The sequence below is a fragment of the Pithys albifrons genome, chromosome 5, assembly GCF_047495875.1.
Source record: "Pithys albifrons albifrons isolate INPA30051 chromosome 5, PitAlb_v1, whole genome shotgun sequence".
Taxonomy (NCBI): Eukaryota; Metazoa; Chordata; class Aves; order Passeriformes; family Thamnophilidae; genus Pithys; species Pithys albifrons.
Genome location: NC_092462.1, coordinates 51558358 through 51573452, shown reverse-complemented (window position 1 = coordinate 51573452; position 15095 = coordinate 51558358). Strand labels below are relative to the sequence as shown.

The 15095-nt window shown below is 38.1% G+C and overlaps 1 protein-coding gene across 9 annotated transcripts in view; it reads right to left on the bottom strand.

Moving 5' to 3' along the window:
- The window catches only part of APBB2 (amyloid beta precursor protein binding family B member 2), a 187099-nt gene that overhangs the window by 103627 nt on the left and 68377 nt on the right, over positions 1-15095 (bottom strand). For 5 of the 9 annotated variants that reach the window (XM_071556576.1, XM_071556575.1, XM_071556582.1 and 2 more), the window contains one exon: positions 12343-12452. In XM_071556576.1, the coding sequence (XP_071412677.1) occupies positions 12343-12388 (46 nt within the window). In that variant the 5' untranslated portion in view covers positions 12389-12452. Of the gene's footprint in view, positions 1-3102; positions 3173-12342; positions 12453-15095 lie in introns of those variants that run through there. The other 4 variants (XM_071556578.1, XM_071556583.1, XM_071556579.1 and 1 more) reach the window with 1 other exon arrangement.

Genomic DNA, 15095 nt, shown 5'->3' with positions numbered 1-15095 from the left:
GTACTCCATGAACACCTCAATTTAAAGACTGTAGTAATCACTGTTGTTTGATACCTGGCACCTAATTAGAGGCCAATTAATAAATCGCTCCTATCTGCCACAACATGAAACACTCTCTGTGTTGTTCCTAATTCCCAGATATCAGTGACTGCTTATGTTGCACATAAAAACGTATCTGGGGCTTATCCAGGAATAAAAAGCTGTAATTTGAGCTACTCAATGACAGATCATTCCAGGCTAGTTGTGCTGCATCTTTATGTATTTGATATATGACAGAACCGACTGCTGTGGAGATGTACAAGAGATTAAATACGTGCGGTTTAAAAGAACATATGCATAAACAAGAGTGAAAAGGAGCACTTTACAATGTTACCTAAATGCAGGCACAGTTGTAAGCATTCCCTCCTCTTTGATGTGATGTCAAAGCTGCACACTTACAAACATCATTCCGGTTCATTGAAAAGCAAGCAGATCAAGTAATAATACCCTTTCTTTCCTAAATCACTCACAGAGAACAACTTCTAAATTTTTTAAAAAACAGAAATTAAATTAAATTTTACAATTTTTTATGTTTGCCAATTTCTCAATCTGGGCCCATCAGTCAGTCTAAACCAACTGCCAATTCTTTAGAAAATAGATTACCTCAAGCACACTGTGCAAAAGCCGTCAGCTTAGGTGACAGTTAACAAACATCCCGTGGACAATTTCAATTTTAGCCATAAGAGACTTAAAAACACAACTACCACAAATGTCAAAGGAACTTTATAAGTTTACTTCTTAGACAAACACATAATTTATACATAACTTTCTACATCTTGTCTAACACCAATCAGGTCTAAGGCAAGCAAGATCACATCTGATCATATATAATGCTACCAAAGAACACATTTTACATGAAACAGCCTATGTAGATGGGACTGCTGCCTTGTAATTTTTCTGAATCAATTAAAAGTCTGATAATTTGAAAGTCACATAAAAAGGTAAAGTAATAGGGCAGGATGATTTCCTCCCACTGCCTGACCTTTAGAACTTATGGAACTGCACAGTGTCTAGGGATTTCACAGATTAGATCTTACTTTATGCTTCAGCAAATTAAAACAAGGATTTACATTTTTCACCAATAAATACACTGCCACAATACAGAACAAGACTGAAATTTATTCTTCTCCTTTGTCACAAGTGAGCTGCTTCATGCAATGTTTACCAATATTTTTATCACTGAACAAATTTCTTAAAAAATAATCTTCTTAGATAAAGCTTAAGTATTTGCCTGTCAGATTATCTTTAGCCAGTGCCCTGCTGTCATCATTTCAATGTTCAAAATATTGTTAAGAATAAGGTCCTAGAAATACTGCAACAAAAGTTATTATGTTTTACTAATCTGCCTGATAATGGTCCTCCATTGACTTATGATGAACAGTGGCACATTGATCAATGACTGAGCCAAAGACTTAAGGAGTCTCTGCAACCCGCACAGTGTTTGTGAGTTGAGTGTTAAGTTGGGTTGGTGTATCACCATAAACAGAAAAATGTCAAAACTAATCTTTTACTAGACATCATCTCCCCTCTTGACCCTGTTTCAAGTGATCCATTGATCAAAGAATCAAATCAAATGAACAGTGAACATGCAAACAGTAGCACAAGGCACGCACAGAGCAGAACAGACTGTTCTCTCAAGGGCCAAGAGCCTGCTTGCTGGCCGTCACCATGCACTCCCAGCCGGAGTCTGGGATGCGCACAGCCAGCTTTCTTCTGCTCTTGGAAACACAGCTAAGAAAAAGGTGGGGGGGAGGAAGAGAAAAAGAGGCAAAAAGAGAACAAGAAATACAGATGGGAAGGACAGGTCTTGCATCTCAAGGGTAGAAGTTGCTACCAGACCATGACTAACTAAAGTGCTGGAAAACAGCAGAGTGCAAGGAAATGCTTAAGCGCACTGAAGAAAACATAGATCGCATAGTAGAACAGTGTAAGGAAGAGGAGTGATATCCTGTCTCTCTTATACACAGGACATGATGATGCTCAAAATACATCACTTTTCCCAAAGGAAGCACAACACAACTTTCTAATTAAAAACTTCAAGAAAATGCCTGAAATTCCAATCACTGCCTTCCCATATATTTTATTTTATCTTTCCCACCCACCCTGCCTCCTTTGCCACAGGATATCTAACACAATCTGGTGTTGTGCCCCTCACCAGCTAGACAACACCCTGTACCAGGATTCCTGCACCCAGGATTGCCACAGGCAGACTCCATCAGTTCTCTCAGGCAGCATTTCGTGCTGCACGGCCACTAGCAAGGACAATGCTACTGGCACAGGGCACTGTATTGTCAACTCCTCTGCCTTCTGCTGAAAAGCAAACACAAATAGACAACCAGAACAGGAGTCAGAGCTGATATACATATCTCAGCTAAAGTGGGTAAACATTGGTAAGTTCTAAGTGAGTAAAAGTAGGGTATTACACTAAAAAATATCACTCTGGTGAAAAACTAGCAATAATTATGGCATCATCATTACTGGGAATAACAACATTATTAAATTGTTGGTGCTTCAAGACAGCACTTAGGTAGAAGATCCGTCAGAGCAACTCATTAAGGGTTTTAACTTGCTTACTCTTTAAAAGAAATCAGTCTCAACTGCATACTTCTAATATTTAGAAGCCTACCTACAGATATAGATTAATACACTTTTACCACTGCAAGGTGTTTAATGGAGACTAGTGCCAATTTTCTAAGCATCATAATAATACAAATAATGCTATTACTTGAATGGTTTTTACTGATGTTTTTCAATTTTGTCATAAAACTTATAGAGCTAGAAGGAAGAGAGAGAAAACGCCATTGCAAATGAAGAACAATGCATGACCAATTTGTGTTTACCATTTATTGACCTTTCTGCATTGTATTGTCTACAGGAAGTTTTTTAAAAGCTGAATAGAAAGTTTATTCAAAAAGGCACTGTTAAAAAGAAAAGGAAGTGCTTGCTCTTTTTCATGTATAAGTGCAAAATGAAAGTGAAAGATGGGCCTAGATAGAAGAAGAAGAAAAATAAGAAGAAAGTTTCACATATTTGCATAGCAGAATCTTTTAAAGGGCATCTGACCTGGAAGTACTTCTGACATGGCTCACGGGGCGTTCAGCAACGCATCAGGAAATAGATTATAATTTGAAATCTGAAAAGAGGGATCATTTAAGAATTAAAATCAAAAGAAAACACAAAAGAAAAATATCACATTTCTGAAGCTCCTGAGAGATGTTAAGCATTCTAAGCAAAGCCCACTATATAACAATGAGGATATTTTGAGCTTTCAATTATATCTGACAGTCATTAAAGGATGGGAGAGGCTAGTCTGCAGCAACAAGAACATGTAATTAAAAATAACTACTATGTTTTTGTTAACGTACACTTTACTTGGAGAACAAGTTCAAAACTATTCTCCAGTTTTAACCAATATACTGCAGCAAAACCTCAATACATTAGAAAACACAAGATTTTTCCCAATTATCCAGCTACAGCTTACTCAGAAAACCACAGCAGCACTGGTAAAAGTAAACACAGCAGTAAGGCAGGTTCATGTGAAAATTTTCAGAATGAGATCTAGCATTATGAAACTAAGAAGCATAGTCTGCAAAGTTGATTCTACAGGAGGGAATCAAACAGAAAGCTGGCAGTGGGACTTTCCTTGGCCATTTTCTCATAAGTAGACCATTTTGCCTTAAAGTTTCTGGTTTGGATATGAATGACACATACAGTGGGAGACCAAGTGTTTCTACGCACTTATGACTATTTTTGTCACTGCATCTAGGAAACATAGGAAAGAAATAATACAATACAAACTTTTTCATAAAGCAGATTTCCTTTCTGCAAGGATATCTGTTGAATACAAAACATTTAATGACAAATTCATGCCATGGAGTTACAGCCTAAGGTCTTGCACACTGTCGGGGTAAAGTAGATTTGCGGTGGTCAGAGGAGGCAGAGACAACTCAGGCTGCAGTCTGATCAAAAGTCTTACACCAAAGAAAAAGAACTTTATTTTTAGTTACAGCTTCATTTTTACCTACTTTTGTATATAACATGCCAGCACACTATTGGTTAGTCAGTTCACCTAACTTACATGGAAGCATCTTACTGGTTACGAGGTATCACACATTCTACAGCGAGTTCTCTGGTCCTTAAGGATGCATTCATTAATTACCTCAGACCTTAGGAGATCCACACACACTGTCATCCCCTACAGCACACTTTGGCTCCAGTTAAAGCCTAGGCAGCTGGAGAGAACCTTCATTATACAATTAATTCTCGACATGAGCTAACTCCCTTCACTTGGAAGGATGAATTCCAGTGTTAAAACATTCATTCTTAAACTACAACCAGCTAAATGGTAATAGTTAAACAAATGTCAGCTCAAAACATCCTAATAAAGTCTAGATTTCCATTGATGTAGGTGAAATCAGAATCAAGATCAGAAGCTTTCTTAGTGTCAAGTGTCATCATGCTCACTCTTATCTAGATATCTACACAAATTCCAGGTGATGTCTAACACTTTCATAAGGAAAAAGGAAGAAAAATACTCATATGAAGTGCTGTGGTAGATCAGAGCAATTGATAATGTGCCTACAGCTAGTGATTTTCTTCTCACTGCTCCCTCTGGACATCTCTGTTGGACTGAGCTTGGAAGCCAGACAGAGCAGGTTCAGCAAAGCCATGAAAGCAAATGGTGGGCAGAGCAGTTTGGGGAATGCAAGAACAGGAAGAAAAGCAGGGCTGCAAGCACCTTGCACGAGCGCTCTCAAATCTACCTGCAGACTTCTCCACACAAACCTTATAGTTGCTAAGAATGGGAAGGACCTCTTCAGATCATCTAATATAATGCCCCTGCCCAAGCAGGGAATCACTGCTGCCCTCTCTCCTCCACACTGGAACTATCCTCACATCAGAATAAAATCACCACTTCAACCTGCTTGCTAAATGCAGTTTCTCCTATTTCCATCTATTTCCTGATTTACCTAGCCCTGCTGAAATCACCATCTGGTAACCAGGCTTCTGTCCTGGCTCCTCCATTCCCAAGAGGCACCCTGCCAGTCCCTGCTGCCACAATAATGACATTTCTCCTTTTAGAGCTAATCATGCTGCCAGCCAATGGCAACAACCTGGCAGCAGTGCTGTCTCTGTTCCAGTGATGTTCTTATTAATGGAAATCCATAATGCTGCTCTGTCTTTATATGGTATTACTAAGGGAAAAAAACTTCAGATCCTGCAATGAGTTCTAGCACCCAAGTGGAATATGCCTTCCCATTTGCCATTTTTTTCCTTCCCACTTCCCACAAAGCCAGTCAAATTAGTCATCCACCAAAAATTCAGAGACAGATGCCTCTCAGAATCAAACAGTTACAAAGGAAAAACAATAAAAAATAAAAATAATAATGACAAAAAGAAACAGGTTAAAGCCACTTACAATTTTATTAAGATAGATATATCTAAATAATTTGACTATCTGACTGAAACTCTATATTGCGGATGGCCTGGGTCATCTTATGCTACTCAAGTATTCTTAAATCAAGTAATCACTTTAAGAAATAAAGAGCAATTCTTTTATTTATATAAGGCATAACCATGTCAGGCAATTACAACCAATCCTGTGTTCAGCAAGGGAAAAACAAGATGGCATATTAAATCTTTCCTAGATTCAATTTTCTCCCTTTAATTAGATTTTCCCTTGTGTGTAGAGTGAAACATTCTGGCAGGCAAAACCAGTGTTGTCACAGCAAGAAGATGGAGTATGTTTTATCTATTGGCTACTTCGGAGCACAGAAAATAAGACCTTCTGTCACAGCAACATTTCTAAATAAACATCTGTAATTTTTCTAATCCTGTTGTGTAAATTAAACTCCTGAGTCTTAACATTTCCTTTTTTCACTGTTTCAACTATTCAATCTCTATGGTAAAGATCATAACTTGGACACATTTGCTAATTTACAAATGAACCTACTTTAAATGCACAGGGCACAAACATAAACTTCATTCTCTCTTAAACAGACAAACTCAGAAATTGTAACTTAAATTCCTGCAAATGAGATGACCAATAAAGCAAGAAGGACTTGGTCTTCCATATCCTACAACTTCAATATCAAGTGCCATCCAAAAATAACTCTTCCCAAGTCTGAAGGGTAAACAATGTGCAATCAAACCTGACCAGAATTACCAAAAGCAAAGCATAATGTCATATGAAACAGAAAGTTGGGATAAGCTGTCTCACCAAAGAAAATGTAACTAAAATGCTTTGTTAGGACAGGTAGCCTAACCATATGCTTAATGGAATATTAGAGAGGAATCAAGGGTCACAGATTTGGCACATAAAATACTTAGACTGATTCAGACCAATTTCAAACAGAGGATTTTTCAGTCCCACATAAATTTAACTTTGATCATTTGACAGCTTGTAAATCAGGAAACAGAAGCGCTCAAAAGATGATCAGTTCCTTAAAAGGGTTAAGGAAACCCACAGCGTCCAGACCAGTTTTCCAGCTGTTTGGAAGCTAGACAGAGCTCATCCAATCCCAAGCTCTTTGATCAGGAGACACAGGCAGCAAAAGTAGGAAAGACATTGAGCATAGCTTACAGCATTATTAACAGAAGGAGCAAGAATGTTAACTGAGCCCCTGACAGACAAAATGGATAAGCTCCAGCACAGGTGCTGTGATGGGTACACATACACACAACAAAAAAGTTAAACAGATTATTACCAGTAACTACTTCCCACACATCTTGTCTGTGGTCCTGTTATTTTCAGCTTGCAAATGCTCACTGTTCCTGCAAAGCCTAGAAACGACACTGCTCACTCCTGAGAACAATCTGCTTCTCCGAGAACAGCTAACTGCATGCACATAAATGCAGACATTTCAGTTTCTCTTTTTAAACTAACTTATTTTAAACTTCTGATGGCCTGGCATCATGATTTCACCTGTTACAACCTCATATGCCCTCTGAACTACATGTCATCAATTTCTGGCTAGTAGCACATTAAGCTTTTCTCAATCAAGATTAACCAGAAATGTTTTACCCTCAGATTAAGCAGACTGGTAGCAATAGTTTTGAGCCACCTATTATCACTGCCTCAGAGTTGAGATCTCAAAAAGCATTTAAAAGAGCATTCCACACCAAAATTGTTTTCGCTTTACTGTAAAGTTGTACTTAGTATCAAACTGGGCTCTCGAGATGAAAATCTGAAAATGGAAAAATTGGAAAATAATCTTTCCACAGACTATTTACAATTCTATATGGAAAGAAACAAAGAATAAAAATATGTGTCTATCAAGAGTATCAATACAAAAAACTCTCTAATTTTATTAATTCCTAAGTATTCACAAATAATTTCCAAATGCTAACAGTGAGCTGAGACCAGTGAGCAAAAACAAGGAGTCCAAATCTCAGAGATGAGTAGAGCAATTGCCAGATTTTGCAAGAGACTATCCCAGCTCTTAAGAAGAGCAAATTAAGGTTTTGCAAATTGACAAGATTGCTTGTGTTTCACATACTTTGAAAACATTTCATATCTCACCTAGGTAAGGTTACTATGAATATGCGCTTTGAACTACATCTGCTAAAATGGTCTTAAAATTGGACTCACATGTCCTACTCACATATCCCTTGCTTCCAGTAATGTAAAAAGAGAGCACAGAGCACATCAAACCAAAAAAGGTCTTCAAATTTCTAGTCTGTTTTTCCATCAAAAGCTGCACTAAAATAAGGTTCAGTACACAAAGACATAGATTTCAGAAAGGCTTAAAGTTGCCCGCAAAGCTACTTTTTGTAGCTTTTAGGTACTACTGTCTTCAATAGGACAAATCAGAAATATTTCAAAACATACAGTTTATAAACTAAGTCTTGCAGTACTGCTTAAGTTGATAGAACAACAAAGTGATGACTAAAACAGCCATACCCTACCAATGTTCTTACCCTCGCAATGTTCTTACAGGACTGGAATACAGAAATAACTTTAATCCTGGCCTGATGCAGTCAGTAAAGCTCCTTGAGAAGGCTGTTGAACTATGCTAAGAAACCTCTACCCACACTGCTAATATATAAAAGAAAACCACATGCCCATAAACGAAATCAAAGTATCGTATTTGCTTTATGGTCCTCATAAACTAAATGGATCAATCCATAATGAAGTGGAAGAAGAACATAAAAAAAGCAACTGCACTTACTAGCATTTATATTAATTACACTGAAGTGTGGCTAAAAGCAGACTAAGTTTCAACAAACAGCAAACTTGGCTGTAGAAGACATTGAACAAGGGGAAAAACAAACTACTAGTACTACTGCCCTGAATGGCAAGAAGGAATCTTGAGTCCGTGACATACTAGACAAAATTCTCTGCTTCCCTTTCTTATCTGCTAACTCACAAGGCAGTTGAACATCAAAGGAACTAGAGCTCCCATGAGAGGGGACAAACACATGATGCAAATCTGGTATCTTGATGGTTCTCTATGAACACACACAACACCAAGTGGAGTTACAAGGAAACCTTCTGTCAGAGACTGAAATGGAATGGTTAATGGCTTAAACATTGTTAGGATCACCAAAAGACTTCTGCCCAGCAGTAAGGGACTGCCCCAGTTCTAAGATGGGCACTCCTTGGGAAGCTGGAGAGAGAGAAGCAGAGCAAAAATGTGAGTGTTCCTGGAGGAAAATCCAACCCCAAGATTATAAATTCAGCCCTTCTCTCTCTAACCTCAAGCATGTTGAATTATTTATAAAAGCAGCTTTAGCATGGGAGATGATACTGAAAAGCCAAGACTCAGACCTCTCCCATTTGCAGTCCAGGGGAGGGCCATTTCACAAGGGATGCTTCCTTTCATTGTCATCCTTGATTTATGCATATTTCAGAAAAACAGTATTTCCCCAAAAAAGTTTGCTTGGGACAAAAAAGTCACCCTCCAACAGAAGTTTCTGAAATAAAACTTCAGTCAGCCCTAATAATTACACTGGCAAAATCACATGGATTAACCATTCCATATGGATCCTAGTCTGAGTCATTTTAAATAAGAGGTATCTAACTGTTCAAAAAGAAAAACAAATCCACTTCTACATGCTGCAAATCAAGAGGATGAGTTAAGCCCTCTCTGCGGGCAGCAGGGGTTGGTCTTGCCGTTCCAGGTGTAAGCGGGTCCTTTTCTCCCAGTGAATACTGACATGCCACCACAGGACTGCACCTCCACCCTGGCACACTCAAACTCAGCAAGTGCTGGAAACTACTGCACATATTCTTGCACTTTCTCACTTCCAATGTCCTCTGTAAAAGAGGGCTTTTATTAAAAAAAGCACTCTCACAGAACTGGATGGTGGTGGTGGTGTTTAAGCCCTTCTTGAGCATTGATGCCAGCAGGATCTCACTGGAATCCCATTTTCTCCAAAACGTTTGGTCAGATTTCAGTATCATGTAAAACACTACACTAACTAAAATAAATGAGTTGTTATGCTAAGGACAAGACATGCATGGACAAACCCTTTGAGAAGGTTTTTTTCTAGACATACAAAACCCTTTTACTCTGTGCATAGACAAAAATTTTCTTAGTATGAAAGAAAATCTGAGAACCTAAACAACACAAACAGAACCATGTTTTCACAAGAGTTGCTGCAGCCAGTTCAGGAAAGTGGGGTTTGTGAGCAAATATTAGAAAAATATAAATAAAAATGAAGCTCAGGAGAAATTAATGAAAGAAGTCTGTTTACAAAACCTCATTTCTCATTAGCTGGAGACTGTACATCCTTAGTCTTTAGCTTTCCACAAGGAAAACACAGGAGAGAAAACGCAATGAAACAGCACACCAGGGAATGTTAAATCAGGACAAGCAGTGTTATACAAAGTTAGGGATACACCCAAGACTCCTCTGCTTCTTGACAGTAGTCAAGGGTGATCACTGCTCTTTAAGTACACTTTTTAAAATTCTAAACTAGCAGACATCTGTTAAATTCACAGCTTTCCACACCCTGCTGTTTCATATACCTTCAGCACCTATGTATGAAATATATTTCCTAGCACTGGGCTTCAAATAAGCCATTTTCCATTTAAATTATGTTTCCTTGAATATAAAACCTTATGCTATTTTCCTAAGACTACAATCTATTAATTAAATTAATGAAATTATTCAACACAGCAGTCAATGCTATAAATGGATGAAATAAATACTATCTCACCACCAAAGAAGCAATACAACTGCTATACAACACACAGATCTAATTCTTCCCTTCACAGATTTATTTAGGTATATGCATATGTACAGACAGAAGATAAAAGTCAGGGACAAAAGCTTAAGGCTGCACCAACTCCTTGATTTACATTAAAATTGCAACAATGGCGAATGGGAAATACAATAGCTGAGAAGGTGCAATTACTCATTGTTATGCAAAGAAAACAAAAGCAAAATCATGTATTTTACCAGCACTTTCATCAAGATCTAATCTTCTATCAGAGATTTCATTATGATCTGCATTTCCCAAATACTGGGCAATGACTGTTGGATGTCCAAAACACTTATGTTATGTTAGGAAGTTGTGCAAATCATACAGTAACAAAACCAAAAACCAAAGAAAGTTTCCTCGCTTAGAAATCCTGACAGCTTAAGGGAAAACTTAGCTTAACGAAAGCATAAAGCAACCATGAAGTAGATATTTCGATATGTCCATCCTCAAACAGAGGAAATTATGGTGCCAATTGATTCTGATTCAAGTTTTGGCCCAGCAGATGACAGGAGCCACAGGGTTTCCCCAGGCAAACAATTCCATTCCTTCACTGTCTGCAACTGTTCAAATAGGCAGCAAGAAAAACATTTTAGGTTCTTCTGGTAAGACTCTAATGCTCACTACTTGATCCCTCTAAGTAGGAATGGATTTGATTAGATACTTCTACACTAGATCATTTTAAAGCTCTGAGCCTCAAGCGTAGGCATGGGGTGTGACTATCATGTCCAGCTATATACGCCAAGGGGACATCTTTGAAGGCCAGTGTCTAGATTTAATGGCAAATGATTCAAACAGGATCAGTCCAACTCAGTACTCCTGCAACTGACCATCAAAAACCTCTCAAAACAGTAACAAACATCTATTTCCTCCATTCTAGTATGGAGAGAGTATCCCTCAAAAAACTCTTTGGAAACAGAGTATCTAAATTGACTTTAATACAGCATTTTAACTTATCTTCATGACATCTGTGATGTGCAGCAGAGAATAACCATGCTTTACTACATCTAGGATTTAGCCTTGTGGTTAGGAAAACCCCCGCCAAGTCAAGTTCTGAATACAGTATCTCACCATGAAGATCCTCGTGTCCAGTGGCAAAGCCACTGCAGGAAGTCCCTGTCCTGCCATAAGATCCCCTTGCAGTTTACTACTTGCATCAGAAACACAACTGTGGAGCTGGATGCCTGAAGTGATTAAAGGTTTCAAAGAAGCCTTTTAGGGAACAGAAAGAACAGTACAGAAGTGAGAGCTTATTAAGTTGGCTTTGATGACAAGAAAAGCCATGTGGGATCATGTTCTTTTGCTACAGCAGAAGGAAGAGGGAATACAGAAGTTCGCCTACACAACTTGACCTCAGCAGCCTGAGGGATCAACAGAAAATGCACGAGGACTGGCAGGCAGCAACCTTTTGGAAGTGATGCCCTACCCCACACAGCTCTCCAGGAAGGTACTTCAGTTCATTTCCCACAGTCTGCACTGTGGAACCACTGCAGTGTGGTGGCTTATGGAAAGAGCGAGGTGATAAATTTTAGGAGCTCCCTGTGCACTGTTAGAGAAGACAACCTTCAGCAAGAGATGATATAATATAATCCAAAATGATAAAATTCAGAGGAAAAAACCAATGTGAGTAATATTGAACTCAAGAATATAAATAATCTGAACTGGAGATATTAGCTGCAGTTTTAAGTAAGTGAAGCTATAGCGCACAGTGACATATTAGGATGAGCTCAAGTAGCTTGTTAATTTTAAAGTATCTAGTACTGAAAACTTGGAATAGAAGTGAAGAGGAAGAGCAGCTAACTTTGAAAGCCTATAATAAATGAAGCTGAAGAACTTGGACACAAAACACAGTACAAAACCCAGCACACTGCAGTAGATTTGGTCAAGTCACATGACAAGCTGCTTTTTAAAGTTCTAGAAAACACCTTTGCAGTTTAAACACAGATCAATATACTTACCATTTGGGTACACACAGAGGAGGGCTGGCATTGATTAGAATATGTCAGCATTCCTTACAAATTCTATTTCAAAATTTATAGGCTTAGTAACCTTCAAACATAACAAAGCAACAATAAATTAGACCAATTGCATACATACATGAGCTGCTTGGCCGATAGTGAGCCCCTGGGTACCGCCTGCCCATAGTGCCAGTCAGCACATTACCACACGTTGTCAGCTGCTTTCCAAGTACAGATCGAAATTCTTAACTGAGGGAGAAGAAAAAAAAAGGTGAGGATTTAGTCAACAGCTGTATCTTTTTCATTAAAATGCTAATGACCCCTACAAATTTCAGGACAACTACATCTACAAATTATTCATAGTCATGTTGTCAGAGGAGATGAACAGTTGTGCTATACATGCAGCACAAATTTATTATTCCTGGTTGGCCTCCATTAATAAGCTCACATAAATTCTGAGGCACAAAGAAGTCTCAAGTCATACAGTAGCCTCTCCTAGCCCATAATACAGATAGAACAACAAACACTGCAGGAAAGAGTTTGTTTTTGGCTTTTAATAGATTTAGCCAGTAGGTGAGATTTAATAACAATGTTGTTTAAATTCTGTGAAGCAATCATTAAGCAACAAGTTTATGAACAGCTTGCAATAGAAGCAAAACTTATCTGTGCTACATTACATTGATCACTTTGAATATGTCTGCAAAAACTACCATGTCCTTACAGGAATGCAGGACATTGACTCATGTATCGATTTTCCTGAAGTATCAAAACCCAAGCAAACAAGAAAATGCACAGTATATCTTATGGTCAGTTTGGAATAACAAATTGAAAGTCTTAATTGAAATCCTATTGAACCTGTCACATTACTAGCATAAAATGTTTTAATCTAAAAACAAGTCCCATTGTTTCTTTCTTAAGTGTAGGATTTTGTAGTAAAATATGGATTTCAGTTGCTTTTCCGCTTTACCTTTTTCTTAGTCTACCTGAATAGCCTTCATATTCTCATACATACATATTGCATGTCAACCACACAATTTGTAAAACTACATTTCCTCTTATTTCATTCACTCCCTTGCTGGGAAGACCAAGGAAAGCAACAAATTCTGAGCAGTGTTTTTTCCTAATTTATTAAGGATTTTCCCTGTCTCAGGCTGCAGCTACAAGCACAAGCTTGTTCTATCCAGGAAATAGAAATATCAGAACAGAGATGAAATAGCACAGTACTGAAATGGGGAGAGTTCCACAAATCTTCAGACATATCAGTTCCCTGACAGAGCAGAACACACTCTTATTCCTGAATTAGATAAGCCTTTTATACATATTGGCATCCATGCAATTCTCTGGCGAGCTAGTCTAGGAGCCAACACAGCTGAAAACTCCATACACAGACCTATTTTCAGTCAGATTAAGATGATGAACTGGCTCATGGTGGTTGTGCAAGTATTGGTAGCTAGTAAGGGCAAGTGGAAAGAATGGGACCATAGCAACTTCAGCTTAAAATTACTTAAAATGCATCTGCATAACCCTGTTACAGCCTCTGTAGATTACTTCTGAAATAAACATTTACAAGACTGAATATCTGACAGGGCAAAAACCAGGTAAAGATCTCCATTATTTTCCAAATTAGTGCTAACAAGACATGTCCTGTTTAACCCCCCTCAACGGAGAAAGTTCAGTCAATCAATGAGATAGTACGCTCCTGCCACCAAAAGAATTCCAGCTGTTAAGATGAAAAATGAGTGGTAAGCAGTAAAATTAACATTCAGTCAAAAACCCCTGCATTTCTTTTGTAGGGCAATATGGGACACCTCTTGCCATGGGCCAAACAGACCTTTTCAAATTTCTGTGCTGGCCTACTAATTCAACACGTTATAATGTCACGCAAGACAAAAAGCTGCAAATGGCTGTTTCCACTGTCCTGGTCCATAAGAATAAGACTAAAACACATACTTATTAGCAGAAAAAACCCTAAATGTTTTCTCATCCCAAATGGACCCAGTTCATGATTCATAACAAAATACAACAGAACAGTCTTTAGCTATGCAAAGATTAACAAAAACATTTATTGAGTGGAAAACAAAAACTGTAACCAGATGACAGTATTTCCAATTCTTTTCCTTAGCTTGTGAAAGAATTCCATCAGTATGTAAGGGCCTGCAAGATTACTTATTTTTCTTAAATGCATTTTTGTCTTTCTAGAAGGTGTACACATTTCCAAAGATGTAACACTCACTAAATTATACCAAATATTAGTCTACAGCTGAGACATGCTATTCCTTCCCTGCACCTTCTGCACCACACCATAATAAAAAATCCTAACATAAATTAAGGATCCTAAACCTCACAATCATGCTCTCAAACAGCTAAAATACAGTACAGTTCTCTTGAAGTAGTGTGCCCACTGCGGGAATAAACCAGTCTTTGGAGAGGTCAGGAGAGGACCCAACGGTATGACCATTATTAAATATCACATTTTAAAATCCCAGAAATCTCAGTGGAAAAGACAACATAAAGATATATTCTCATTATAGCAAAAGTTTCATCGGTTACTGTATAAAATGGACACTCTGAAGATTTACATCTTGGATTAAAGCCAACTATTAAGTCAATTTAGAAGCAAGTGCCGCACACTAAGTGAAGTTAAACTGCCTTGCAAAATAATAGTGATATTGGGTTGTACATACCAGCAGGGACATATCCAGATCAAGACAAATGAAGATGCTGTTTGTATTTGGTTTGGTGGTTTTATGTTTTAGGTGTGTGTGTTTCTTTGGCGGGGGTGGGCTGGGGTGGGGGGTGTTTTGGTTTTTGGTGGGTTTTTTTGACTTTTTTTAGTTGGGGTTTTATGGGGCAGGGTTGCGGGTTTTGTTTGGGGGTTTTTTTGTTGTTTTT